The sequence below is a fragment of the Helicoverpa armigera genome, chromosome 30 (genome assembly GCF_030705265.1).
Source record: "Helicoverpa armigera isolate CAAS_96S chromosome 30, ASM3070526v1, whole genome shotgun sequence".
NCBI lineage: Eukaryota > Metazoa > Arthropoda > Insecta > Lepidoptera > Noctuidae > Helicoverpa > Helicoverpa armigera.
This window is the reverse complement of record NC_087149.1, coordinates 5,278,287-5,292,003: the sequence shown is the minus strand read 5'-3', so window position 1 is coordinate 5,292,003 and position 13,717 is coordinate 5,278,287. Positions and strand designations below refer to the sequence as shown.

The following is a 13,717-nucleotide window of genomic DNA, read 5'->3' as shown; positions in this document are numbered from 1 at the left end:
CTGTTTTACAAGGAGCGGCTGCCTATCTGACCTCCTCAACCCCAAAGTTACCCGGGCAACCCGATACCCCTTGGTAAGACTGGTTGTCAGACTAACTGGCTTCTGACTACTCGTAACGACTGCCAAAGATGTTCAAATAGCAGCCGATACCAATTTATAGTGCCTTCCGAAACACGGAGGAACTCGTCATGACAAGATGGTTACACATCCACGAACTGACTGCGCTAAGCGTTGCTTATAAAAGTAAGATCTGGTAGAAAAAGGAACCTATAGAGGATTTCAATAACCAATCCCTTGTTTTTCGATTAGAGATAGAAAGACATAATTTACATGAAGTTAATATCAACATTTAATATTGAATCGCAAAATGAAAGAAATATTTTTCCTTGAAATCTCAAGTACACATTATTCTTATGTATATTTAGATGGATGGAGAGGAAGAGGAAGACCTAAGAAAAGATGGATAGATTGCCTGAAAGATGACAAGAACAGGAAGGGGGTGAGTGTCAGTATGACGAGTGACAGAGGAAAATGGAAGAGGATGACATATTGCGCCGACCCCAAGTAAAATTGGAAACAGGCAGGAGGAAGAAGAAGTACACATTATCCTTATTGTTGTTTTGGGGTTTCTTTGAACTTTTTATCATTATGTTTTAATTACAAAATTATTATCAAAACGAGTGCTTAGTTACAGTTTACCTATGAGGAAAATACTTTGATAAAGTCTTTTGTAATTAAATAAATACTTCAGGCTTTTAGTTAAATGATATCACTTATTTATGCTAATGTATAGAAACTGCAATTTTTCCTGTTTGTGTCTGCAGAATAATAAGTATTGTACTAAGTTTAGTTTTCCTTTATATCTGCTGCCTAGCCTTGTCTCAACTATGTTGGAGTCGGCTTACAGTCTAACTGGATGCAGCTGAGTACCAGTGTGCTATATGGAGTGACTGCCTATCTGACCTCTTCAACCCAGTTACTCGGGCAAACCAATACCGATGGGTAAGACTGTTTGTCAGACTTACTGGCTTCTGACTAACCGTAACGACTGCCAAAGATGTTCAAATGACAGCCGGGACCCTCTAACAAACACCCATGAGATTCAGGCAAAACAGAAAGAAAGATAAAGATAAAAGTCATTTATTCAAAGATACTTAGGTGTAAATCACTCCTTTTTGAAGTTGAAATTTACAAAAGACAGTCCCCAAAACACACAAATAAAAACTTAATGACATTTTTTTCAAAATGTTTATTCGTTTTCACATTTCAATCACCTTCATCTCCTATTTACAATAGAAGAATTACATATTATTCAAAATACTGATCTTCATATGTTTTAAAAAGCAGTCATCTTGAATTTCTGCAATTTGTAGTGATGTGGGCTTAGTTACTCGCAGAAATGTTTTTCTCAATGAAGTCTTCATCTGTTGACAAAAACAAGAAATTAGAAATACATAGCTTAATATTGATATGCAGCTCAATTTTGAGGACTGCTTTAAAAACTAAACCCTAGCATGTGGTGGTTGCATATTATATACTGCAATATACACATTGTATAGGTACATAAAACATTGTTAAAAGGTTCTTCTAACCTACAGACAGACATGTGTTGCTGGGGAGTTTGTTCCACCACTTCTTCTTCCCAGCAATAACACATAGGAAGTGGTGAAGGGCGGGCGTTTTGGTGGCTGTCTTTTATAAACTGACCTTCGAAAAGTGCTGTTTACGATTTCTGATTTCTATTTTGCTTTAAAAACTAAACCCAATATTTGTTTGTTTGTACAGAAAAAAGGGAATGCCACACTCTTCCCGAGTAACATAGGCTACATTTTATCCCGGTACGGGTAGTAGTTCCTACGGGACGCGGGTGAAACGAAAAACAACGAGTACCTATATACCTAGAGGCATTTTTGTTGTTGTTTGGTTGTTTATATGAAAAACAGTTTGAAATCGCGTAAAATAAATGTAGTAAATAAATTAATAAAATTAAAGATGCTTACCTAATGTATTATTAGGTTTCTTCCTGGTAAAGAAGTCTTCAAAGGATGGGATAGAATGAATGAAGATGGATGATAGGTGGGATGATAAGGTAATTTTGCAGGATTTGTATATAAAGGGTGAAATACCTATGCTGGTACCTCTGAATCTTTTCAGATTCATCACCACCTAGGATGATGGGGGTGGATGATAGATATTTGCATAAAGGGTGAAATATCATCCCTTGGGATGGTAATGGATGGATGACAGATGGGATGAAAAGATAAATTTGGATGATTTGTATGAAGGGTGAATTCATGAGTCAGGGTTAATTTATCATCACTTGGGATGGATAGGGATGGAGCATAGATGGGATGAAAAGATAATTTTGGGTGGTTTGTATAAAGGGTGAAATACCTATGCTGGTACCTCTGAATCTTTTCATATTCATCACCACTTGGGATGAAGCGGGATAGATGATGGATAATAGACGGGATGATAAGGAAATTTAGCATGATTTGTATATAAAGGGTGAAATACCTATGCTGGTACCTCTGACCCTTTTCAGATTCATCACCCCTTTTGATGGGTGAGGATGGATGATACATGTGATATAAGGTTAATTATGAATGGTTTGTATAAAGGGTGAAATATCTATGCCGGTACCTCTGACTTTTTTCAGATTCATCACCACTTGGGATGGATACGTGATGGATGACAGATGGGACTAAAAGATAATTTTGGATGATTTGTATATAAAGGGTGAAATACCTATGCTGGTACCTCTGAACCTTGGGGCATTCAACTTTTCTTTTGGATGGTGATGGATAGATGACAGATGGGATGAAAAGATAATATTGGTGGATGATACATGGGATATAAGGCTACTTATGCATGATTTGTATATAAAGGGTGAAATACCTATGCTGGGACCTCTGAATCTTTTCAGATGGATGGATGCGGGATGGATTATGGATGATAGGGTCACTGAATGCTTTATATAAAGGGTGAAGTACCTACGTCGGTACCTCTGAGGGATGGGTAGGATGATGGATGGTGGATATTAGACGGGATGACAAGGTTACTCAGGGATGTTTTATATAAAGGGTGAAATATCTGTGCTGGTAGCTCCGTCTTGAGGCAGCTTCATCACCACTCCCCGGTTTTGGTGATGATAGTGGAAGTGGCTCTTTTATTCTGAAAAAAGAAGAAAAAATAGAGTTATTAATAATGTAGGTAGGTGCTGAAATCTAAGTATATTCATATTATAGAGTTTTTTTTTTGTTTGTAATTGTTTAGAAAATACAGAACTGATTTGAAACATTCCTTTATTGTAAGGAACAAATAAGCTACACTATTCCCAGGTAACATCTAAAGGCTATAAGAGTACCTATAATGTATCTAATTTATTCGTTTATGGAATGTTGTTTCCATAGAACGCGGGTGAAACCGAGGAAAACGGCTAGTGAATTAACGCATAAAAGTTATATTATAGCTAAATGACAAACATTAAAAAATAAAACGGTTCAGTAAAACAGCGACATCTACCGACCAATTAGCGAAACTGCATAAGTATTTCCGAAAACAACTAGATGGCGCTAGTCGTGTCTCCTTTATGAAGTCAAAAATGTTTATTTAAGTTTTTTATAGAAATTAATAATTCTTTATAGGTCAGGCAAGTACCAATGCAACTTGTCTAAGTTTGTATGTACTTTCTAAGTATATCTTGGACACCAATGACTGTGTTTCGGATGGCACGTTAAACTGTAAGGCCCTGCTGTTACCTAATTGAACATCTTCCATCATAAAAATAGGCCTGACAATCAATCTTACCAACGGGTATTGGGTTGCCCGGGTAACTGGGTTGAGGAGGTCAGATAGGGCAGTCGCTTCTTGTGGCACACTGGTACTCAGCTGCATCCGGTTAGACTGGAAGCCGACCCCAACATAGTTGGGAAAAGGCTAGACAGATGATGAATTTTGGCATGAAATCACATCATCAGACAGAGTTACTTTCGCATTTAAGTCAGTAAGGAAAAAACTCAAAGTTTTGTAAACCTATTTGTATACAAAAATCCAGTTTTTTAAAACTCATCTTATTACCTATACATACGCTTCTTATTACTCAGTCAGTCTTGAAATTGGTAGTGATCAGAAGTGGACGTTTTTGCTAAGATAGGAATATTTTTTTGGTTTCTGATTTTTTTTAATTATGATTATAAAATCATTGTTGTTATGTGTTTGTGTTGCATTAAGTGCGGGGCAGTATGAAGGTTTGCTTTTATTTTTTATTGATTTTGTATCCTTTCTGAAGATAAGTTTTCATTTTTTATTGTTTTTGTAGGTACTTTGAAGTAGCTAGTAGGCAGATTTCGGAAAAAAAAAACGATTAGTTTTTTTTTATATAACACATTATAATTTTGTTAAGAAGTTTGTACTATTATTTAAAAATATATATATTTTATTATTATAAAAAATGTACGAATGGAAATCTTTTTGCAAATAATTTTTTATATGACAAAGAATTCGTTCTTAATATACCTCTAATTATTTAATTTTGATACTGGTCATTTTTATATATTACCTAGCATTATGCATGTACCTATGTAATGTATACATGTACTTTGTAGGTATTTATATATTTAACATTTACATTATATATGAACATTTAAGTACACAAATACCTATACAATATTTTTTTATCTATTATGACTTTTTTAGTTAGGTCATATCAAGTCGTAAAGACTAACAATGTTTATACCAACTATATATTAAAATTTATTTACATATTATACAGAAGACAATAATAAAAAGGCACCTTATGGCATTACATGAGCAAGTGTAGTCTTAACAACTTTCATCAAAATCGAACACTACAGAATTTCAAATCGGTCTAGTGGTTCCTGATATAGATTCAAGCAAATAATAACTTTTATTTTTAAATAAAGGGAAATAAGTCAACATATTTACATGGCCTAAAAATAATCTTAAATATTTATGTAGGTATACAACTAAAAACAATTATAAAATAGCATAAAAAATTAATAAACAATAATTAAAGCATATTTATGATACATCATAGAGATGACATTGAGATAAAAACAAGTTCCTATTATGCTCATTATAATCCCATCTTCACGACAAACCGGGTGCAACTTCCAGTTTAACCAGATGCAAAATACTGGTTAGCAGCTGACCAGTCCTTATAAACAACAAACAATTTATTTTGCATATAAATTATATAGCTTTTAAATGATTATTATAAAGTCACAATCTATCATCATCATCATCTCCCGAGCCTTTTCTCAACTATGTTGGGGTCGGCTTCCAGTCTAACTGGATGCAGCTGAGTACCAGTGTTTTACAAGGAGCGACTGCCCTATCTGACCTCCTCAACCCAGTTACCCGGACAACCCAATATCCCTTGGTTAGACTGGTTGTCAGGCTTTTGACTATCCGCAACGACTGCCAATGATGGTCAATGACAGCCGGGACCTACAGTTTAACGTGCCTTCCGAAACACAGTCATTGGTGTCCAAGATATACTTAGAAAGTACATACAAACTTAGAAAAGTTGCATTGATACTTGCCTGACCTGGAATCGAACACACTCATACTTGAGAGGTTCTTTACCCACTAGGCCACCACGACGTATGTATGAATGGTCAATATCTCTGATTGTTTTTTGTTTTTAAACCGGCTACCTATAAATAGTATGTTATTTTTAAGCCCGGGCCCTTGGCCAGATGATTATGAAAAGTTATTTATATAAGAGCGGGTTTATTGACCAAGAAGCCTTGTGACTTAATGAAGTACATTTCTTGGGTCAAAATAAACATTTATGGCACATATTTTTTATATTTAATGACTAGCTTCTTCAAAGAAACTTTCGGTACCCGGATGGGGACAAAAAGTATCCTTTATCCTTTTTACAAGTCTAAGCTATCTCTTCAAAAATTTTCAGTCAAATGGGTTCTGCCGTACTTCAGCTACAGAAATCCCTACTAATATTATAAATGCGAAAGTAACTCTGTCTGTTTGTCTGTTGAGCTTTCACGTCTAAACCACTGAACTAATTTTCGTAAAATTTGATTCAAAGATAGAGTTGACCTTGAGAAAGAACATAGGATAGTTTTTATTCGAGACTTTTGAATAATTCTCTTGGAAACGCAATATACGGCTCTACGCGGGCGAAGCCGCGGGTGGCAGCTAGTTAATAATATTGTTGTTGCTTTCGTTTTGCTTATAGACAAAATTTTGACAGTAGCCACATATAAGAATATCAAATTCCTATCTCTAATAAACAACAGATACATGAAATATTGGGAAAAACCGCTTAGATAATCTTTTTCGACTCAGGGTAAAAAAGTTTGGAAAGACCAGGAGGACAAGTACCTAGTCTTAAAATTATTAACCAAAACGACCGAGACAGCAGGTTTCGTTTTTAAATGTCACATAAACACACAATTAGTATTTGAAACACCGGCAAAATAAAATTCATTTTCCTCGTATACCTAAATAAACCCAAATTAGGTATTCAAAGTTACTTTATTTTATTATTTTGGCAAACATTGAGATCATCAGTTTAACCTTTTCCGAGTTATATTGGGGTCGGCTTCCAGTCTAACCGGATGCAGCTGAGTACCAGTGTGCCACAAGAAGCGACTGCCTATTTGATCTCCTCAACCCAGTTACTAGCAACCTGATACCCCTTGGTAAAACTGGTTGGCGGACTTTCTAGCTTCTGACTACCCGTAACGAATGCCAAAGATGTTCAAATGACAGCCGGGACCTAAAGTTTATCGTGCTTTCCGAAACACGAAGGAACTCGTTATGACAAGATGGTCATTTGGTCACCCATCCACGGACGTTGCTGAACTTTACGCTGGATTGATCCGCAAGGCTTTGACCTAATCACAAGCTCTTCAAGACATGTGTTGCTGGGGAGTTTGTTCCACCACTTCTTCTTCCCAGCAAAAACACATAGGAAGTGGTGAAGGGTGGCCGTTTTGGGGGCTGTCTTTCGTACATTTGACGTTCAAAAAGTGCTGATTTTCAGTCTATTTTGAATAAATGACTTTTGATTTTGATTTTACAATATTAATAAGTATTGTATTTTCCTGGTGACACATTCTTGAGGAAAAAACTGGATATTATCGACCTTTAGCGGTCAATCTGTCATGTCACCTTGTCACCTTGGAATATTATTTTGTTGAACTAGTTCTGATGGTTTTACCTTAAAAAGTAATATGTTAGCTAAATATTTATTTTCACAAATAGTCTAGTAATTTTTATTAGTTGGCATAAAAAAATTGATAGGAAAAATATAATGGTGTCCAGAACCATTGTCCGCCATAGTGGCGGTTCTCTCTAACGAGATCAGTCAGCTAGGCAGGACATATTATAGTGCACGCACATTTGCTTGGACACAGGTGCACTCACTATTCCTTCACTCTCATAGCGCGATGGGACGACAATCCGACACCACCGGAGAGAGATCAGGCGCAGGACCGACATTTAAACACACTAATGATGATTTTGATATTATTTTTCAGGGGAAACGTGCACAAACGAAGAAACTGGTGCCTATGGAGTTTGTAAGCGCCTGAAACAATGTGAACCAGCTCTGAAGGCTTTAACACAAACTAGGAAACAGCCTCAGGTAGCTATGAAACCGGAGTTTAGAATCATTGAGATTAATTTTTAAATTCCACAGTTTTTATTCAATTTAGCCAATTTTATTGTTGTTTGTGTGTTGTGATATCCTGTGTTGTTAATTTTATTGGTGTACAATAAAGAATTATCTATCTATCTAAATCATTTCTGTTTTCGGCGCGACAGACAGACAACAATTTTAGCATTTATAATAATAGTAATTATATTTTTTTTACAGCTATGTTCATACGTTCGCGAGGATCCAGTCGTCTGCTGTGTTGACAACAAGTAAGTTATTTAAAATATAGTATTTAATTTAGTAAATATAGTAATATAGTGTTCAATTTAAGTGTAAAGCGTAAAATTCTCTTCAAATCGTGCATCAAACCTATTTTTATACAATTTACTGTTTTTAAGGTAGACTAACTAATGCACAAGTTCACAGTACAACATAAACGACAGTTTTCTTAAAACAACAATTTACTATTATAACACAAAGAACACAACTGTTTCAAAGAAAATTTGATATTGATGCTGCCGGTGAACGTAGTAGAAGTGGACGTACGTGCATAGGACGTCCACCAACAAGGTCGACAGACGACCTGATAAAGGTCGCCGTCGACGCTGGATGCAGGTCGCCTCCAACAGGTATCTGTGGAGATCTATGGGGGAGGCCTATGTTCAGCAGTGGACGTCCTATGGCTGAGGTGATGATGATCATGATGCTGCCGGTGAAGTTCGACATAAGACCAGTGAACTAAAATTTGTGTAAATTACAAAAAGAAGACCTAGAGGCAAGGGAGATAAAGAAAAGACAGGAAACAAGTCCAGTAAATAAGCTAAAATATTATATGCTTTTCAGGCCTATAGAAGAAGAAGATCATGAGAGTGAATGCGCACCACTAGAAGCATCAAGAACCCAGCCCAAAAATGGAAAAAAGGCTCATGACAGTAAGATTTACATAATAATAAATATATTTATTTATCTCCATACATTTACCGTTACAGGTTGCGCTTTAATTAATCATAACATTATTCATACTTCTAAACTAATAATTATCTTGAATAAATCAAATGAATACTATACTATCTATAAGTAATAATGAGCATTGCATTCCTTGACAATTAACTCATCATCATCTGCCTAGCCTTTTCCCTGAAGCTGAGAATCAGTATGCCACATGGAGTGACTGCCTACCTGAACTTCCCAACCCAGTTACTTAATTTCATGTTTTTTTAACGACGTTAATAATCATCAAATGACGGCTCCCGCTGTGGGTTAGCAGCGGTGAGGGAGTGTCAGACTCTTACTGACTAAAAACCGTCGTGTTCCGTCGTAGGCCTTTTATGTACCAGGGCCGCGGTAACTCTTTCGAACAATACCGCAGCCCCGGCGGACTTTGGCCCCACTGGGCAGCGCTGGGTACTTAATTTCATATTCATTCATCTTTGGACTGATTTATGAGCCCAAACAAACTATCAGCCGGCTAAAAGCAGGGTGCTCTAAGGAAGACTATTTTTTTATTTCAGTGTGCGTAGAATACCAGAAGAAATACGTCTATCCTTGTGAGCGATCAGTCTCAATCCTGGCCAGCTATAGTAGGAGCAACAATTGTCATCATAAGACTGACAAGCTGGTTGTCGCTGGTGAAGACGCTGAACGCTACGAGTTTCCTCATATGGTGAGCAAGTTTTAGATTCCTCGAATTTAAAGTGGTCCATCATCATCATCCTCCGAGCCTTTTTCCCAACTATGTTGGAGTTGGCTTCCAGTCTAACTGGATGCAGCTGAGTACCAGTGTGCCACAAGGAGCGACTGCCCTATCTGACCTCCCCAACCCAGTTACCCGGGCAACCCAATACCCCTTGGTTAGACTGGTGACAGACTTACTGGCTTCTGACTACCCGTAACGACTGCCGAGGATGTTCAATGACAGCCAGGACCTACAGAAGAAACCTTGACTAAAATCCTAAAATCGACAGTGGAGATCCACTCTAATATGACAAAAATTGGTTTTACAATACGTAAGCGAGGGTCTATTTATGTGAGGTCTAAAAAGACCCTGTCGCTCTATCATACAAAATAAGATGCATAGAGTAATAATTACTTAATTTAATAAAAAGCTAGAATTCCACCATTTAGCTTTTTGGTAGAATATTTAGATATGATTAGGTCATATATGAAATTGGCGATTTAACTACTTCTAATGGTTCGGTTATCGTTATAGTTAAATGGTGCAACTCACCGTAACTTATATGTATCACTGTGTATGAAGAATTGCCGAAATAAGTGAGAATTCTTAAACAAATGACTACTTTGCTTGCTCCCAGGCTTTGCTCGGCTACGGGCCATTGGAGGCTATCCAATACTTGTGTGGAGGAAGTATTATCAGTGAGGATTTCATACTGACAGCAGCGCATTGTTCTGCCTCAGCTGCGTAAGTAGTCATTGGCTTTCATCATCATCATCTCCCGAGCCTTTTCCCAACTATGTTGGGGTCGGCTTCCAGTCTCACCGGATGCTGAGTACCGGTGTTTTACAAGGAGCGACTGCCCATCTGACCTCCTTAGCCCAGTTACCCGGGCAACCCAATAACCCGTGGTTAGACTGGTGTCAGACTTACTGGCTTCTGACTACTCGTAACGACTGCCAAACATGTTCAAATGACAACCGGGAGCCACCAATTTAACGGGCCTTCCGAAACACGGAAAAACTCGTCATGACAAGATGCACGTTTTCTTTTCTTTACTTAAACTTATGACTACCTTTTGATTACGATGTCCTCCTAGCCGATCATCGCCTACGTCGGCTGTTCTCATGTAAGGAGATTAGCCAACTGCGCAGGACATATTATAGTGCACGCACATTTGCTTGGACACAGGTGCACTCACTATTCCTTCACTCTCATAGCGCGATGGGACGACAATCCGACACCACCGGAGAGAGATCAGGCGCATGATTATATTGTATCAAGTTAATAAGCAATTTTTTATAATTTCAGAGGTAAACTATCGCATGTTGCCATTGGCATACTGGCTCGTAAGGAGACATCCGACCCATCCAAGATTTATAAAGTTAAAGAGTTTATCCAACATCCTGGCTTCGCGTCACCCAAAAAATATAATGATATTGCACTCCTCAGAACTGAGAAAACGTGAGTTAAAAAACTTTTCACAATAGTTTTTTACCGATTTTAGTGTTTTAGGTCAAACCTTCTCCTAAGTTCGACAAATACTGTGGTAAAAACCTCCTCAATAGGCTAGTTTCCTAAAAAATAATAATTAGTCCGTCTTGTAGATTGTCCAAAATTAAGCGATACGTATTTTTTCTTTTTTAAATTGGATCAGAACTTGTTAAGATATAGCGTGTTAAAGTTGAGTGTGACGTCACAAGTTGCTACAATTTTCTGGACACTGTGACGTAAAAGGCCCCCACTCCTAATTTTTGAAGTGTATTATCTTTGTCATTTTATGTTTAATTAAAAAAAGAAAAAATATGTATCCAATATTTTTTGATTATCTAAAAAGCGGACTAAATATTATTTCATTACCTCGACCCTGGACACTACCCTATTCAGCGAAACAAACATACATGTCTAACTGAGAATATCTTTTTTTGAAGTCGGTTAAATATAGGTACTTTTTAGTTCAGAGCCAAAGCAGACTAAACTTTCGGCCGATAGTTGATTTCCAATTTATTTTGAAGGAATAGATTAAACAGTTATTTTAAGAACACTATGTTTTCCCTTTCAGCGAAGTTGGACTTAAATAGGTACTTTATAGAGAGAACAAAGTAATAATAATCTACGCCTGTTAACGTAATTTTTTTCTAAAATTTCAGTATGGAACTAACACATTTAACAGTGCCAGCTTGCTTGCACACTGGTGAACCAGTAGATGCTTCTCAAGTCCTCGCAGCCGGCTGGGGCTACCTCCATGATAAAGGAGGCCTCAGTGAAAATCTTCAAAAGGTACGTTAATAAAACGTCCAAGGTCGATTTCGGCTACGGCGGCTGTTCTCAAGTAAGGAGATCAGCCAGCTGCGCAGGACATATTGCGCAGGACATATGCAGGGCATATGTATGCAGGACATATGCAGGACATGCGCAGGACATACGAGCATTTGCTTGGACACAGGTGCACTCACTATTCCTTCATTCTCATAGCGCGATGCGACGGCAATCCGACACCTTCGGTCAGAGATCAGGCGCTGGATGGGTGTATCAATGACAAACTTACTTTCCTACGGTTTTACCCGCGTCTCATGGGAAATTCTGCCCTTATCCGGATAAAATATATACTTGACGGCGCCACCGTCGATGTGTCAACCGTCGATCTGTCAACGGTGGACCTTATATAAAGCGGCGCGCGCGCGACTCGGGTCATTCGTTCGCCGACCGTTGCCGAGTGCACACCTCCCACAAATTCGTGATAAATAATTGTAGTGACTAATATTGTGTTAATTGGAATAAACCAAGTGATTGTGTGAAGACCTCTTTGTTTTATTTAACGATGTCGGATTCTGACGCCGACATACTTATGTTACTCGGGAACAGTATAGCTTCCCAAAAGTTAAAGAATTTTTCAAATCGGTTCTGTAGGTTTGGAGCCTTTTGGATAAACACAAACAATTTTTTTTTTACATTTATATATATTAATAGACGATAAACAATTTTTTTTTGTATTTCAGGCAGTTTTAGACAAATTCCCGGTAGAATACTGTTCAGTTGTTTATGCCGAAGTTCGTCGACTGCTGACGGAAGGGATCGACGAAACAACCCAATACTGTTATGGTGATAAAGGTGCACCCAAGCCTTTTCAGGGAAAATTTGAGTCTAAGGATACCTGTCAGGTAAGTAACTAAACTCCATTTTTTTATGGGAAATCGTTAAATGTGGGACGTCCCGCTGTTGGTGCAGCGTGAGGGAGTGTCATACTCTTACTGACTGAAACCCATCATGTTCCTTCTTAAGCTCTTTATGTACCAAGCCCACTCCATCCTTTCCTGTGTAAAAATAGGTCTTTTACATTTGAGAGGTTGGTTCTTTTCTCAATAGGCCACCACGACTTTTTCTTCAATATTCCTTATTAACAGTTATTTAATGATATTTCCAGGGTGATAGCGGAGGCCCAATCGTCATAAAAGACTCGAAGATACATTGTATGTATACCATCGTTGGAGTGACTTCGTTTGGCCGATACTGCGGGTATGCTGATAGTCCTGGGTTGTATACCAGTGTGGCTCCTTTCTTATCCTGGATCGAGGGCATTGTGTGGCCTAATTAAGGAGACGTCTAAGGGTCCTAATATTCTGTCTATCTGTGGATCAGGATAACAAAATTACTAGCGGAGGTGTGAGATAACGGAAAATATTTTAAGAAAGTAGCGCGATAACATGCGGGTGTGCCGGGGACGAGGAACGTTACTGTCTTCGCCCTTATAAGCCTTCTTTCGAACCGATTATTTTTTGTGATACCAAAAATCGTTGACAAATGTCTCAAAGAATCCGAACGCCTCGTTTTAGTTTAATCGTAACTGATCGTTTGGTCATGCCCACCGTACGTATTTGACCTATAAGAAGGCTCCTGACCTACCTGCTGCATTATGATATCTCCGCTCATCTTCCCTTACTCCGTGGTTAATTTCAAGTAATAATATTTATAAGTATTTGCCTATGTCTATCAAAAATTATAAATAAGTATTAAATAAATAAATATTTTTGCGTTTTATTTCACCCACTTTTTTGAGTACTCTATAACAGCCTGTTTATGCCTCTTTATTTCTATAAAGTCGATTAAAAAATACAACAATTTATAAACATTGTCAGCTGCACGAAAGTTATCAAAAAAAAACATGCAACGGTCATACTCGCATCTGGTAATTTCTATAAAAGACCAATTTATAAGTTAGTACTTAGTTTAAATCTGCTCCCCCTAAAATAAAATAAAGCCCTATAAATGCCGTTTGCCCTTGAAACAAGATTATTCACATTTTCATTAACAAAGACCCTTTTCAAAAGGGCTCATTTCAAAAGGGTGCATTTTCAAAGGGTTCGTTCCCCTATTCAATCATAAAGTCTAGACGG

General features: G+C 37.6%; 1 protein-coding gene across 1 annotated transcript; it reads left to right on the top strand.

Moving 5' to 3' along the window:
* Positions 1-4,118: 4,118 nt before the first annotated feature.
* LOC110382964 (serine protease snake) lies at positions 4,119-13,253 on the top strand. The gene is made up of 10 exons (XM_064043018.1): positions 4,119-4,250; positions 7,533-7,639; positions 7,871-7,920; positions 8,495-8,583; positions 9,163-9,314; positions 9,964-10,070; positions 10,635-10,787; positions 11,474-11,603; positions 12,323-12,484; positions 12,748-13,253. Exons 1-10 carry the CDS (start codon positions 4,190-4,192, stop codon positions 12,916-12,918), a joined length of 1,182 nt encoding a protein of 393 aa, XP_063899088.1. The 5' UTR covers positions 4,119-4,189; the 3' UTR covers positions 12,919-13,253.
* The last annotated feature ends 464 nt before the right edge of the window (positions 13,254-13,717 follow it).

Coding starts and splice junctions, on each gene's coding strand:
- LOC110382964 (XM_064043018.1), top strand. CDS start 4,190: ATGATTATAAAATCATTGTTGTTATGTGTTTGTGTTGCATTAAGTGCG. Junction 7,921..8,494: donor GTCTGCTGTGTTGACAACAA/GTAAGTTATTTA, acceptor TATGCTTTTCAG/GCCTATAGAAGAAGAAGATC. Junction 10,071..10,634: donor CATTGTTCTGCCTCAGCTGC/GTAAGTAGTCAT, acceptor TTATAATTTCAG/AGGTAAACTATCGCATGTTG.